Source organism: Neovison vison, chromosome 8 (genome assembly GCF_020171115.1).
Source record: "Neovison vison isolate M4711 chromosome 8, ASM_NN_V1, whole genome shotgun sequence".
Taxonomy (NCBI): Eukaryota; Metazoa; Chordata; class Mammalia; order Carnivora; family Mustelidae; genus Neogale; species Neogale vison.
In genome coordinates, this window is record NC_058098.1 from 119,168,397 (window position 1) to 119,184,454 (window position 16,058).

At 40.7% G+C, this 16,058-nt stretch overlaps 1 protein-coding gene across 1 annotated transcript in view; it reads left to right on the forward strand.

Annotated features, from left to right (window-relative positions):
• The first annotated feature begins 509 nt into the window (after window positions 1-509).
• SRD5A2 (steroid 5 alpha-reductase 2) overlaps window positions 510-16,058 on the forward strand; it is a 47,398-nt gene continuing 31,849 nt past the window's right edge. The window contains exon 1 of the mRNA XM_044262526.1: window positions 510-790. Coding sequence (XP_044118461.1) covers window positions 510-790 — 281 coding nt within the window. The remainder of the gene's footprint in view (window positions 791-16,058) is intronic.

Sequence of the window (16,058 nt, forward strand, 5' to 3'; positions counted from 1 at the left end):
TCCAGGCTTGGGGTGGTCTGAGGGTGGAGGCTGCGTGGCGGCCGCGCAGGAGTGTTTTGGGGACGAGAGGTCGACCCCGACTAAATTGTCCCTGTGGCTTTTCTCTTCTGATTTCCTAGTCCTAGAAGCTGCGGCATCAGAGGGTGATGGGTGAGAACAGGTCTTCGAGGAGCAAAGGGGAGACCAGCGGCAGGCGGTGGAAAGGCGGGCGCCGGCAGAGGGGCGGATGTGGTCTAGTCCCAGGTGGGGGAGGGAGGACCCCAGGACACATTTTTGGCCCTTGGATCCTTCCCCACGCCTCGGCTGCCTCCCCAAGCGCCAGCCGAGCGAAACGGTCACTGATGCAGCGCCAAGCCAGGGCTGGCCTCGCCGAGCGAAAGCGGGATGGAAGGGCGGGAGCCAAGGCCGAAGGGGCGGACGCAGGGTGGCGTCTCGCGCCCCATAAAGGGGCCGCGGAGACGGCGCTCTCCTTTGCGCGAGCGGCAGCCACCAGCGGGGAACACGGCGCGATGCCCCTTCCCTGCCAGCAGAGCCCGGTGCTGGCAGGCAGCGCCACTCTGGCCGCCCTGGGGGCACTGGTCCTGTACCTGGCGAAGCCCTCCGGCTACGGGAAGTACTCGGAGAGCCTACTGCCCACCGCTACCCGCCTGCCCGCCCGCGCCGCCTGGTTCCTGCAGGAGCTGCCCTCCTTCGCGGTGCCCGCGGGGTTCCTCGCCCGGCAGCCGCGCTCGCTCTTCGGCCAGCCTGCGACGGTGCTCCTGGGCCTCTTCTGCGCACATTACTTCCACAGGTAGCGTTTGACCCCGCGGGCGCGGCGCCCGGCCAGGTTCCCAGGGTCCAGGAGCGCGGCGCACCCGGGATCGCAGACCGGAGCGGAGCCGCGTTCCAGGGGAGCCAGCGGCGCTGCAGGGCTGCGGGCTGGACGCCGGTCAGGCGGGAAGCCGTCGCGGGGCAGACGCCTCTCGCACTTTCCCGGCCCCGCGCGCCTCTCCTGCCGGCTGCAAACGCTCTGGCTGCTGCGGGGAAGGAGATGGAGCGGGAGGGAGACGAGCCGCCTGGCTCAGGCTGGGCAGACTGTTCCCCTCCCCAATTCCGCCCGCGCCGAGACACCTGCGGCGGCTCGCCATCTCCCTTCCATCTCCCTTCCCCTTTCCTTTGCAGGGCGGGGGCAGGCTAGTTCTGGGAGCCCGAGAGAGTCCACATCTGGGCATCTCTCGGAGAACACCCGGCTCAGACGGTCGAGAACTTAATCTTTGCGGTTCGGAGGGAGGTGGGCAGAGTCTGACACGGACTCCCACCGTGGGAGAGAGAAGGGGATGGGAACCCACGGGCTTGAGCGAGAACCCTACTTCTCAGCACCCCTCCCCGCAAAGGCGCTGCGCTCGCTACCAACTCCTCTACCTGGCGGGTTCCCTGGGACGTAAGCGGGAAGGAGTCGAAGTTAATGTAGAAATCAAATGCTCCTAATTTAAGAATCCCAACCAAGAATCCAGGACAGCTATGCCTTCTGGCCTAAGGAAAGACTGGAAAGAAACCAAAGGCTCTCGAAGAATGACTGTAGACCCTCGAAAAAGACTCTCAGGGGAAGGGAAGAACACCTGAGTATAAGTCGCCTGTAGTGTCCAGGCAGTTGTTGTCGCCCCAGTGTAACCGTGTGAGATCTGTGTTGATGATGCCCGCTTTGTAGACCAAGAAACCGAGGCTGAGTGAGGGTCAGTGACTGAAGGTGATGAGCTAGTGCCCAGCCACGTTCCAATCTAAGCCCGTGAAACTCCACGGTCCAAGACGTTTGCATCGCCTTAAGCAGGCAGAAACTCCTTGCAAGAAGAGTCTATGACAGAGAAAAGTTGCCAAACCAAGTCAAGAAGAACCAGAAGCACAACCTTATTTTGAGTAGAGAATTTTCAAGATCAAAAGATCAAGGAAATCTAGATTAGAAATCAAGGTAAAGAATGCTGGCAGCTGAAAGGCACCGTTCTTTTTCATCAGGATGCCTCATTTCAGAAGTTGTAGAGAAACAAATTTTAACCTGTCTTACTTTCTGGATCTTCTTTATTGGTCAAGATTTCGTATTTATGCAATGTGAACCAAATTTTCATTCTTTTAAAAAGATGAGTATTGGCAAGCAATAAGAACTAAAATTTCCGAAATGGGTGTCCTTTCTGGAAATATATATATCAAAAGTCTGTTGTGGACAAGGTGCAGTCTTAATGAACAACCATATTATCTTACCCAGATTTAAGTGGCTTAATTTGTACAGAAAAGAAAAAAATGTTGGGTGCAGGAATTAAGAGACTAACTTTTCATTTCATAGCTTTTGAAAAAAAACATGATTCTATCAGACTATTAGTTTTACCTTCAAATAACACCTGTCAGTACTATAAACAGTATTTTTATGAGGTCATTTCATCTTAAAGTAATGATTAGTGTTTTCTGATGGTACTATTAACATAATTTTCAGACTTGTTTTTAAAATTAAAAGTCACTGTGTACAATAAATGATGACCAATCAGTACATTAAAAAAAAAAAAAAAAGAAAACACCCAAGGAAGTAATTACCCATAAAATGAGTATCAACATACTGTCCATCTTCTTCAGAGGAAAATTTACAATGTAAGTTAAGGATTTGGGGATTGATTCTGACTGAGGGAAAATTGCCCACTGAATTTAACTGTTTCTGAGACATGAAGATGTGATGTTTGCCCACCTTTCCCCCTTGTGTGAACTCTTTCTTTGAGGCCACTGGAGTACTGGATCTGTTATTTTGAGTGCTTATGGGTTATGATGCTCTGCTGAACAACTTTTTGTGAATTATCTACTAATTCTCATACCAACCTATGTAGATAGGTACTATTTTCATCCCCACTTTGCAGGTGACAAACTACAGGGAAGGAAGGCTAAAAAATCTGCCCAAAGTCACACAATAACTTGGGGAACCATGGTTCAAACCCAGGGGGTTTGAATTCAGATCTCAGGCTCTTAGCTACCAAGATAAACTCTTCTATACTTTTTCTTGCCTCCTTGTCTTTGCCTTTAAAAAAAACCAAAATTGTATATAGGCTTAAAGTTATTATTTTTTTAATTCTGAAAATAATAAATGTTGACTTAATAAAAAGAAGAAAATAGAAAAAGTAGGAAAACACCCATAATTTCAACACCTAAGTATATCAGTGGTTAATGTTTTGGACATTTCCCTCAAAGCTTTTATTTTTCTTAGTAGTTTTTTATATAGGCTTGTTATATGGAATATATTTAGTTTTGTTCTGTTTGGTTACCTAATATTTTATAATAAGTGTTTTCCTTCATTATCATTAGAATGTTTGTAAGTACAATCTTAATGGCTGCATATGATTTCATCTCATGTAAAAACAATAATTTACCTATCCATTAATTTATAGTTGGGCATTTAATTTGCCCCCTTATTTTGTAGGGGGGAAGCTAGGTTAAAGTGCATTTTTGCAACCTAAATTCTATTCAGAAGTTAGGTGTGTTTTTCAGTTGAGATTCCCAGAAGTAGTTCAAAGCCTATGAACATTTTTGTTTTGAGGCTTGAGGAGTCGTGTGGCTTGATAAATGAGGGTACATTAAGAAAAAAGCATCAGGCCCTCTTCTGTAAATTGCTGTGACACAGAGACCAAGATGAAGAGACAAGGGATCAGGGGGAAGGCTGGCTCAGGTGTGGCTTAGACTCCTGCAAAATGTCCTTTCAGGACTGTTCAGAACAGCAGTATGTTCTATTGGATAGTAGTTAAAACTCTGCGCTTTTCTCGGTACCAAGGTGCCTCTCCAGAATTTAAGTTCCACAAGGCCAAGGATTTTTGTGTCCTCTCTTCATGATTGTGTTCCTAGTGTATAGAAAAGCACTGGTGCCTAATTAATACTCACTAAATTTGTTGAATGCATGAATGAATTCTACCTCTGACATCAGTACAGGCGGTTGGATTATGGGAGAGCCAATGATTACTTAGAAATCACCACTGAGATTGCATGGCTGGGTCAACTGACATAATTCTCCTCCCTTCAGAATCTATTGTTGTGAATGTTTGGATGGTTTAGCCACATGAAAATGATTGCTATGTAAGCATTTTTCTAATCCCACTGCCAAAGTTGTTCCAAGTCAGAGTTATCTCTTGTTAGCCTTGCCTGCAGCCCTGGAATGATCCTTTGCTAACACTCTGCTTGATTCTCTTCCCAAGAAGTCTTTGTGTCCTGTGCAATGACCATCACACCACCTATGCCCGTGGTGGTTGATGTCTCTTTCAAGACTTGGATGTGACCTTGGTATTTAGCTGAAGAAGGCAAAGAAACATGTTTTCACACAAAAAAGGAGATTTTATTGTGAAAAGTTGCTTGCGGAGTGACTTTCCATGATGTGTATCCCGAAGCACAGTGTAACACACACATTAGAGTTGGTCTGAATTCAGATCTTTTCTGGGGTTTAGATGTTGAAACAGATGACATTTCCTAATTAGCCAAGTAAAAAGGTGGCTTCCATAAGATGCATTTTTGCTTTATTGGGTAGTTCATTCTTCAGCAGCATGAATTCTTCCTTATTCTTCAAAACTCAGATCAGGATCACTTCCTCCAAGAAGCCTTCTCTGAATCCCTTCTCTGTTGTAAATCCAGGTGTGATACCATTCCTTGGGCTTTCATAGCAGCCAGTGTGGCCTTCTAGGATACACTTCACACTTGGGACCGTAATTATCTGCTCTATGGAAACTCCATCTTCATCTGTCCAGCCTCCTCATTTTACAAAGTAAAGCACCAAGAGGTTTAGTCAATTAGGGGCAAAGAAGAGGTTGGAATTTGAGTCCCCTGATGCGCCTCGTCAGTGCTTCTCCAATCTTGGAAGAGATGCTGATGTCTAAACTATTCAGAAGTAATCAAACCTCATGAAGGAAACAAACGGATGGTTGCCCGAGGAGGAGGTGGGTAGTCGATGGGCAAAATGAGTGAGGAGTGAAGGGGAATGGAAAATATAGGCTTTCCCTAATGGATGACTAAGTCATGGGGTTGAAAAGTACAGCACAGGGAATACAGTCGATGGTATTATGATAGCATCATATGGTTACAGACGGTAACAATGTGGTGAGCGTAGCCTAATATATAAATTTGTCAAAGCACTATGTTGTACACATGAAACTAATGTAACATTGTGTGTCAATAATACTTAAATTAAAAAAGAGAGAGAGAAATGTGTCTTTAAATATAAAACAAACTCATAGAAACTAAAAAACAAACAAACAAACAAACAAAAAAACCCTCCAAAAACCTCATGAAGAAAATTACTCATTAGCTAAGAATCAGAATATTGACTGATGCTTATAACAGAAACCACCTAGACAAATTTCTTTTCTTACAGATTGAGAAGAAAGACCATGCAGGATGAGCCACATTCTTGTGGTCGCTTAATTATGTGTTAAGGACATTATGAGGCTTAATTTGATCAAGTAGGATTAACTGAAAGATTCTTTAGCATGAGAGTTAGCGAACTTTTTCTGTAGAAAAGTCATACAGAGAACTACTGTTCTCTGATACTGTAGCATGAAAGCAGCCACAGATAATATATGCACATGAATGTGGTGTGTTCCAATAAAACTTTATTTACACAAACAGGGAGTGGGTACTATTTGGATTATGGCCCACAGTTCTTGACAGCCCCTCCTTAAGAAAACCGTGAATGGCATAGCTTTCTAGTTAGTAAACTGATGCATTCCTGGCAGTACTATAATAAAATTTTGTTAAATCCTATAACAAAGCAGTGGGCCAATTCTAGAATATTTCTGGTCCATTTAAACAGGAAATTGGTAGTAACATCATTTTCTGAGAATTCTCAGGTTCCAAGTCCTTTCTCTGAACACTTGTGGGAAATAGAAGGAGTCTTGGAGTTTACATTCTAAATGGGACAACATCATGAGCACGTCTTAAAAAAGTAGAGCTCTGTTTGCCAAAAATATAGACAAGCATTAGAGATCTTGGCCATTTCATTTATGCCACATTGAAGAAAAGCTGAAGTTCTTGCTCATAACGTTAAAGTTCTTGCTCATAAAGTTTTACCATAACGTTGCTTAAAAAGAACAAATAAGATGAGGCAACAATGATCCAAATTGGTGAAGTGATGTGTATGAAGTCACATGGCTAGGAAGGGACAGAGTGGGGCTTGAACCCAGTGTCCTGATTCTTTCTCATAGTTCCACATGCTCAGAACCATGCTAGGTCCTGCGCAAGACACCAGAGTACAACACCTTGACCTCCAGGATGAAGGCAAGAAAGAATCATTATGAATCATTATGTGTCTATCATTCTTTCTGGTGTGAAAGTGGGATTTGGCAATGTCAGTCTGAGAGGCATAGAGCAGATGGGAGGATGCAAACTGAGGGGGACCTATAGGGAGCCATAGTCATGCCACTGAACATGCTGTCTGTGGTGCTTATTTGTGCTTGAGTGTGTACATGGACCAGAGGGCACTCCTCTCTCCCACCCAAGTTCAGAACCAATGGAGAGATAAACCTAGGAATGCAACAAATGACCACCCTTATTCGAGTTCTTTAAAGCTGACTTGGGGCAATGTGGCTTACATATGGGCCTCCTAAGACTGTACCTCAGAAATACTCAGCAACACTCACAGCTGAAAAACCTCAGGCCTTTCCCCAGGGGAGCCTGTTCTGAAAAAGACAGCTGAGTGAGAGATGGGCTGAGCTGCACACACCTCTTGAGAGGGGCTGCTTTTAAGTTTACCAATCAGGCAATTCACTTCTCCTTCCCTGAGGAGGAGTGAGTAGGGGACAGTGGAAAGGCCAGGAGAGATACTCTAATGATGGGCCCTCAGCCAGCAGGAGGGCGGGCATAAATGCTTTCTATTTCTAGATGGAACAGAAAAGTTGTCTCCTTATGGATTCTTGCCAGAGCCTGGCAACTTGGTTCTGGAGCCTGGGGCCCCTTCCATTCCATTTCTGACTCTCTCCCACATATGGCAATGGGGTCATCAAAATCTGGAATCAAGTTGTTTAAAAGTCGCTGTGCTCAACCCAAGATCCTTTAATAAGAGCTCAGCATAGGAGCTCTAAATTTAAAAACCCTCTGAACTGGGGCCAGCAGTGCAATTTGCCTTCCATTTGGTTAGAGAAGGGGAAAAGGAAAGGGAAACCAATATTTATTGGGCTCTGGGTGTTCCAGGAATTATGTTACATGATTTACATTGGTTATCTTATTTTGTCTTTGGAGACAACCACTATCATTCATGCTATTTCACAAAAAACTGCACTCCATCTGACCACAGTGATTGGTAGGGGTGAGTGGGAGTGATGGGCTGGCACTTGAGCTGTCCTCAAAGCATGTTCTATCCCACACTTGGGGGTGGGAATGTGATGGTCAGTCAGGAAAAGGGGCCTGATGACCTATGACCTAAAATTGCCCAGTGCTTCAGATACTCTGACTTGGAGTGCTCCTCTTCCTTTTAATACCAAATAGCTTTTGAATATATGCCATAATAGCCAATCCTACTATCCAAACCTTAATCAGGTTCCATGACCTTTTCATAATTCTTCTATTATACTTGGGTTATGTGTTCAAGGCTGATCCTAGAAGTTAGCATGAAGAAAATAGGTAATATGCTTTTGACATTTTTCTATCTGATGTGAAACACCCTGTGTTCCTTTTCTGAGTGTGGTGTCTATTTCTCTCTCATGTCCCTATCTTCTCTCTTTAACAACAGTACAATGCCTCACTTCAGTCTCTCAGTGAATGTTCTTTACTTGCCCAAAGTTACATATCTGATAAACAATTCTAAGTATTAAAGTATTGGATCCTTTGTTTTTATATTATTGAGTTTCAAAAGTTTGTATATTCTGGATACAAATCCTTTACCAGGTATATGCTTTGCAAGTATTTTCTCTCAGTCTGTGTGCCTTTTATTTTTCATTCTCTTGATCATGTCTTTTGAAAAGCAGAAGTTTAAAATTTTGATGCTATCCAAGTTTTCTATTTGTTTTTGTGCTTTTGGTGTCATATCAAAGAAATCTTCACCTAATCTTAGGTCATGAGGGTTTTCTCTTACTTTCCTTATAAAAGATTTATAGTTTGGGGTTTTACATTTATGTATATGATTCACCTTGAGTTAATCTTTTTTATATGGGGGAAGGGAAGAAGGAGATGGAGAGAAAGAATCTTCAGCAGGCTTCACGCCTCACATGGAGCCCGACATGGGGCCCAGTCTCACAATCCTGAGATCATGATCTCAGCTGAATTCAAGTCAGACCCCTAACTGACTGAGACACCCAGACATCCTGAGTTAATTTTTATGTAGTGGTAGAAGTATGAATCAAAGTTCTTCTTTTGTGTATGGGTATCCATTTGTTTCAGTATCATTCATTGAAAAGACTGTTCTTTCTTTAATGAATTTCTTTTGCATCTCATGGTATGAACAGATACTTCAATAAAGAAAACATAAAGGCAAATAAAAGCATGAAAAGATGCTCAACATCATTAGGCATTAGGGAAATGTAAATGAAAGCAAAATGGGATACCAGTATGCAACCACTGGAATGGCTGAAATTAAAAAGTCTTACCATACTAATTTACCTACATCATTGATGGGAATGTACAATGGCAATCACTTCGAGAACACTTTGACAGTCTCTTAAAAAATTTAAACATAAATATACCATATGACCTAGCCATTCCATTGTTAGCTACTATCCCAATAAGAATAAAAGCATATATTTATACAGAGATTTGTATGCAAATGTTTATAGTAGCTTTAGTTGCAGCCAAAACCTGGAAACAACCCAAATGTCTGCCAACAGGTGAATTAGCAAAGAAATTGTGTTGTATCTATTTAATAAAATATTACTCATCAATAAAAATGAATTAACTATTGATGTGTGCTACAACATGGGATGAAATTCAAAATACTCTGGGTAAAAGAAACCAAGCCAAAAAGAGCGCATGCTTTATGATTCCATTTTTTTGAATTCTATGAGCTTGAAATTAACCTAGAGTACATAAAGTATCAGTGGTTTCCTAGGGAAAAAGAAGGATAGAAATGGGATTATGAAGGATATTAGCAAACTTTTGGTAGTGATGGATATATTCATGGTTTGAAACCATGATAGTTTCAAAATTTATCAGAGTTCATATTTTAAATACATGCAGTTAATTAATTGTTCCTCAGTAAAGATTAAAAAAATACTGTAGGTGGACTAGTGAGAAAATTATATGAATATGTGGCCCTGTGTCACTGAGAATTGCTCTAAGTTTTTGTGAGGCTAACCTGGCAACTTCTAATAATAGCTGAAAAACTGTTCACTTTTTTGTTTGTTTGTTTTTTGACTCAGGAATTTCATTTAGGGGAAATCCTCAAGGGAAATAATCTAAAAGAAAGAAATCAGTTTATATAAAGTTACAGTGTTACTATTCAGAACTGTGAAACAGTGGAAGTTATTTAAATGCTCTATAAATAGGTGATAATAATCAATATGATTGAATATCATGTATAGTTAAAAATATTAGTTTTTTGGACATATGATAAAAATAAGTATATAAAAACCTTTAGTGAAAAAAAGAGCATGTAGGTGTGCCTGGGTGGCTCACCATTAGACGTCTGCCTTTAGCCCAGGTCATGATCCCAGGTCCTGAGATTGAGACCCACATTGGGCCCCCTGCTCAGTGGGGAGCCTGCTCCTCCTCTTCTCTCTCCCCCTGCTTTGTTTCCTCTCTTGCTGTCTACCATATGACCTAGCCATTCCATTGTTAGTTACTATCCCAATAAGAATAAAATAAATAAATAAATAAATAATGAATAAAATCTTAAAAAAAAACCCAAACTGTACATGTTAGAATATTTGTTAAAAAAATAGCACATAAAGAGTACACTCTGAAAAATCCACATTAACATGTATGAGTTAGTATTGGTAATGATTGGAATACAAAATGATGGAAATAGCTGAAACTTCAGGTTTGTGTTTTTCTTTTCTTTTTTTTTTTTTAAGAGTCTGATGTGGCGTTTGATCCCAGGACCCTGGGATCATGAGCTGAGCTAAAGGCAGATGCTTAATGGTTGTGCCACCCAGGCACCCCTTTTTAAATAAAATTAAAAAAAAAAGATTTTATTTATTTATTTAAGAGAGAGACAGAATGAGAAAGAGAGAGAGAGGGCATGAGTAAGGGGGAGAGGCAGAGGGAGAAGCTGACTCCCTGGTGGGGGGAACCCAACATGGGGTTCTGTCCCAGGACCCTGAGATCATGACCTGAGCTGAAGGCAGACACTCAACTGACTGAGCCACCCAGGTGCCGCAGTCAGTGATCTTTTAAAGAGGTTTAAATAATAAAAAAAACTTATGTATTTACCCATGTAGTTGCTCCTTCTGATACTTTTCACTTTTGGGGACTGATCCTTATTTACATCTGGTGTTTTTTTTTATTTTGTCTGAAGAACTTTATTTCTTTCAGAACAGTTCTTTTAGATTTTGTATATCTGAAAATGTCTTTATGTCCCTTTGTTTTTGAAGATATATATTTCTAGGATATAGAACTCTAGAATGACAATGGTCCTCTTTCAGTGCTTTAAAGATGTAACTCCATTGTCACCTTGCTTGCATTGTCTATAAGAAGAAATCTGCTGTCCTTCATATCTTTGTTCCTCTGTACAGGTGCCTTTTTATCTCTGTCTACTTTTAGTATTTCTTTCTCATCATTTATTTTGAGCAATTTATTATATACTTTGGTATAGTTCTCTTCACGACTTTAGTGCTGGGGTTCTTTAAACTCCTTAGATCCATGGATTTAAGGTTTTCATTAAAATTGGACTATTTTTATACATTATTCTTCATTTCCCTGCTTCTCCCTCCTATTGTTCAGAAACTGTGATTACATATCTATGGGGCCCACACATGTATAAAACCATCCCAGAGCACACTGATGCTCCTGTCATTTTTTAAATTCTTTTTTTCAGTGTATTTCATTTTGAGTAGTTTCTATTGCTATGTTTTCAATTCATAGTCTTTTCTTCTGCATTATATTATCTTGTTGATTCCATCTGGGATATTTTCAATTCAGATGTTGTAGTTTTAATCAGTAGAAGTGTTATTTTGGTCTTTCTACTGTCTTCCATGTCTCTACTTAATTTTGTGAACATGTGGAATGTAGTTATAATAGCTGTTTCTTAAAAATTGAAGTCCTTTCAGGTGTACAACATAGCAATTCAACCAGTTCACACATTTTGCTGTGCTCACCACAGTGTAGCTACCATCTGTCACCATATAATGTTTTTATAATACCGTTGACTATACTCCCTATGCCATACCTTTTATCTCCATGACTTATTCATTCCAAAACTGGAATAGTCATAATTGCTATTTTTAAAAAGATTTTATTTATTTATTTGACAGACAGAGATCACAAGTAGTCAGAGAGAGAGAGAGGAGGAAGCAGGCTCCCTGCCTGCTGAAGGCAGAAACTTAACCCACTGAGCCACCCAGGTGCCCCATATTGCTATTTTAATGTCATTATCTGCTGATGCTAGCATTTGTATCATTTCTGTGTCAGTTTTGATTGATTATTCTTCCAGTTATGGTGAATGTTTTCCCATGTGTTTGCATGCCTGATAATCTTTGATTGGGTGGTCAGGTGTACCTTCTTGTGTGTTAAATATTTTTGTATTCCTATACATATTCTTGAGCTTTACTCTGGGATGCAGTTAAATAACTTGGAAATAATTTGATCCTTTCAGGTCTTGATCTGATTTTTCTAAGTGGTTTTGGAAGAGTGCTAGTAACAGGGCTAATTAATTCTCTCCTATGAGATAAGGCCTTTATGAATATTCTAACAAATGTCCCATGTATTATGACCTTCTACTTCTGGCTCTTAGGAAAGGGCTCTATTCCTGACCATATGTGAACACTGGGCACTGTTCCCTTTAATCCTTTTCCATAACCCTGTCCTTACATGAGTGCATTAATTAAGGCTCTGCTGAATACTTGAGAAGGATCCTTTGCAGGTCTCTCTGTATTGCTCTCATCTTAAGTACTCTGTCCTGAGACTTCTAGATGTCTTGATCTAGAATCTCAGTTGTGTTTCCTCAGTGCAGCAAGTCTTCAAACTTCGGAGATCCCCTTCCCTGAAAAAAAATTCTCTCAAAGAAGTAACCTGGATCAGTCTTTATAAAGCTTACATCATTTTTGTGTGTCTCTCAGGGTATCTTGTCTTTCATTGCCTGATATTCAATGTTGTGTAATAATATTTCATATAATTCGTCTTCTTGTTTTGTATTTTGTTTTTCAATCTGAAGGGTAGCTTGTTACTCCATCCTTGGTGGAAACAAAAGTTCCTCTGATGGGTTTTGGCATTTATCTTTGCTAATTTGATAATTTGTAGTGCTTGTTGACATGTTGGTTTTAGTAACCTCTGCTTGTACTCAGTGTTATTTTAAAACTCATTGGTTTGTGTTTCTAAACTTCCTACCACTTTGTTCAGAGTGTTTCTGTCTTAGCTAAGGTTGTTATAACAAAACACCATAGTTGAGACAACTGGGTGGCTCATTTGGTTAAATGTCTGCCTTCAGCTCAGGTCATGATCCCAGGGTCCTGGGATTGAGCTCCATATCAGGATCCTTGCTCAACAGGGAGGCTGCTTCTCTCTCTGCTTGCTGCTTGCCCTGCTTATGCTCTCTTTCTCCCTGACAAATAAATAAATAATCTTAAAAAAAATCCCACACCATACTCTGGATGCTTATCAACAATAGAAAGTTATTTCTCACAGTTCTGGAGGCTGAAAGTCTAAGATCATGGTGCTAGCAAGACCAGTTTGGGTGATGGCCCTTTTCTGGGTTTCAGATGACTGACATCTTATTGTATCCTTATGTGGTGGAAACAGGATGAGTTAGCTCTCTGGCCTCATTTTGTAAGGGGACTAACCTGTTCATGAAGGTTCAATCTTCAAGACCTCATTACCTTTAAAGGCCCCATCTTCAAATACCATCACATTGTGGAATAGATTTCAACATACGAATTTTGGGGGAACACAAACATTTAGTCCCTAACAGTTTCTTTCTTTTTTTTTTTTCTCCATTATAACCCTATTGCTTTTTCCATTCTCCGGCTTAATGTACAATGACCTTTAGGTCCCATGTTACAAGTTTCTAAACTTGTGGTGGGCTAAGCATGATAGGAGAATGGTGGCTTCCTTTACAGGAGTTACATGGCTCCATGTCTGTTGCTGGCAAGGTGGCCCTAAGACTTTAAGGTGGGGGATAGCGTGGGAGATATCAACAGGAGCTTATGAATGACAGGTCTGAAACTTTCACATGGTAAATTCTGCCAGAGACCTCAGAAACGAATTTTTCTTTTTTCATTAGTGTGAATAATGGAATGGAGATGTAGGAGGAAGATGTACTGAGGCAGATCCGGCAGATCCAGGGCTACTTAGTCCCAGGACAATATTTGTAGAATATATATATGAAAGTAGAAACTTCTCAGAGGTTCTCAGAATGATGGCATATATAGGCCTCATTGTCATATGGCTTTATAGAATAGTTTTCAAACAACAAGAGAAGCCCTATAAAGCTGGTCTGCAGTATGAATCCAAGGAGCTGGAATTAGAAAACCAGAAATTTCTTTTTGCAAACAAAGAGAAATAGAGACAAATTGCAGCTTAGGGAAATGGTGTGTTTGTGTCCAACAGTGAACGTGCCTTGCCCTGAGCCTACAATAATAGGCTTATTGAACTTTGTGCTTCAAGCTGAAAACCACCCCATGCACCATTTACAATTCGCTTATTTGGTCACGAGCAGTTAAGATGAGTGGTTGAGCTGGTGTGCCTATACAATGCCAAAATCCACCTCAAACTGATCAACTTAAAGAAAATGAAAAGTTAAACCAGTTATTCAAATTAACCTATCAGTTACTCAGGCCAACAGGTTGATCTGATTCTCTTTGTGTTTTTTACCTTTGAGGGTATAAATAGTGGTGAGTGGTAGTATGTCTTTTGAAAGATGTAGTAACCCAATGATGATTATCTTTCTATCACTCAGAGGAACACTCAGAATTCCTTAAAACTTTGGTAATTCATCATATATTCAGATTGAACTTCTGTGTAGGGGCAGAAAGAAAGAGAAGGGAGTTCCAGGGTCTCCTAATACAATCAGGACATAAATATAAAGATATAAAAGCACATGAATAGAATAGTTTAAAAAGAATTTTCTATATTTTAGGTCTTCATGAGCTAATCATCTCAATGTTTTTCATAATTTAAATAGATCTGCTGGATCATGACCAGTAGATAATTCAAACCAGATGACATTCTGCTGGACATTGACAATGGAACCTGACTATCCTCACTTACAGGGTGTCAGAGCAAGATGAGAAGAAGTCACAGTATCCTTGGGGAAACGTCACATTGAATTTTTCCCATGCTATGGCCCTTGATATGAAATGGTCAGCTACTCCCCTGCAGGAGAAAACAATGTAGTATTATTGAATTGGGCCTTTCACTAGGTTTGGCAATCTAATTTCTCTCTGTAGACATAGCTTCTGGAGAAGCCAAACATCTGGTCAATGCTAACTTGAAATAAAATTAGTTAAATCTACAATTGGAGGTTATTATGTCAGTGTTCTTTAGTCCTGGCTGCCCATTAGAATCATCTGGGAGAACTCTTAAGAACTGCTGATGTTCAAGATTCTATGCTGAAGATTATGAACAATTTATCTTCAGTGTGCTTCTTCCTCTTTAGTGCTCCTAAAGCCCTTTGAGTGATTTGAAAGTGCGACCAGAAATGAGAACCTCTGATGTAGACAAATGCCTATACAACTGTGTGTGTGTGTGTTTTTTTTTTTTTCCTACATAGCCAATGCAGTAGGGCAAAGTACTCAAGAGCATAAACTCTGGAACTAGTTCCACCTGGACTTAAATCCCAGCTCTGATATTTCATAGCTGTGTGACCCTGAGCTGCTTAATCTCACTGTGCCTCAGTTTCCTGATCTGCAAAATGGGGTAATAATAATATCTATCTCCTGGGGTATCTATAAAGATTAAATGAGTTAATGTGTACAAAGAACTTAGTAAGCACTATATAAATATTAGCTCTGTTGTCCTTTATTGGTATTTCCCTATCAAATGTCTGAACTGAAATTAATTTCAGTGGCCTAATATTATTCTAACAAGATGTATTATTTCCCTGTAGCTGCTATAACAAATCACCACAAAGTGAGTGGCTTAAAATAACATAATTTTTTTCTCTCACAATTCTAGAGGCCAGATGTCTGAAATCATGGTGTCAGCAGTGCTTTGCTCCCTCAGGAAGCTCTAAAGGAAAATCCATTCCTTGTCTCTTCTGTCTTCTGCTGACTGTCAGCATTCCTTGGCTTGAGGTCACATCTCTGCTCTCTGGCTTCACATTGTCTTCTATGTGTCTTCCTTCTCTTTTTCTGTCCCTTTCTTATATAAGGATACATGTGATAGCATTTAAGGTACACCAAGACTGTCCAGGATAATCACCTCAAGATCCTTAATTTAATCACATATTTTGCCATATAGCACAATCTTCACTCTTTTGTTATAAAGTAGTATTCACAAGTTCTGGGGATTAAGGCATGGACACATCTTTTCTAGGGGCCACCATTCAACCCATGACACAAGGTCCATAAAAAATGTAAGCTTGAATGAGATGCATCACTAACTCATTCCGTGTTTAGTCATCTTTGCTTTTGGCCTGCACATCCCACTCTCTAGTATATCCCAAACCATTATTTACAATAATAGGTATCATCTTTGTATATACAGACAAGTGACTGTTCATTGACAGTGTTTGTTATTTTTTGGGAAGGGCTCTGGGAAGTGAGCCAAGGATTCAGAGGACTAGTTGGCCAATGCCTTTGGCATGCAGAGAGGCTCCAACAAGGAAAGAACCTCTTGGTGGGTTTTACTCCGAAGGGAATAACTGGGGGAAAATTTGTTTTATGATTAAATGCAACCTAAAACCCTCACCAACTCTGGCTTTATATTTGGAAAAGTCTGATGCTTATTTCAAAAGAGAAGAGTGTGATTGTGCTTTCATCAGGTCTCTT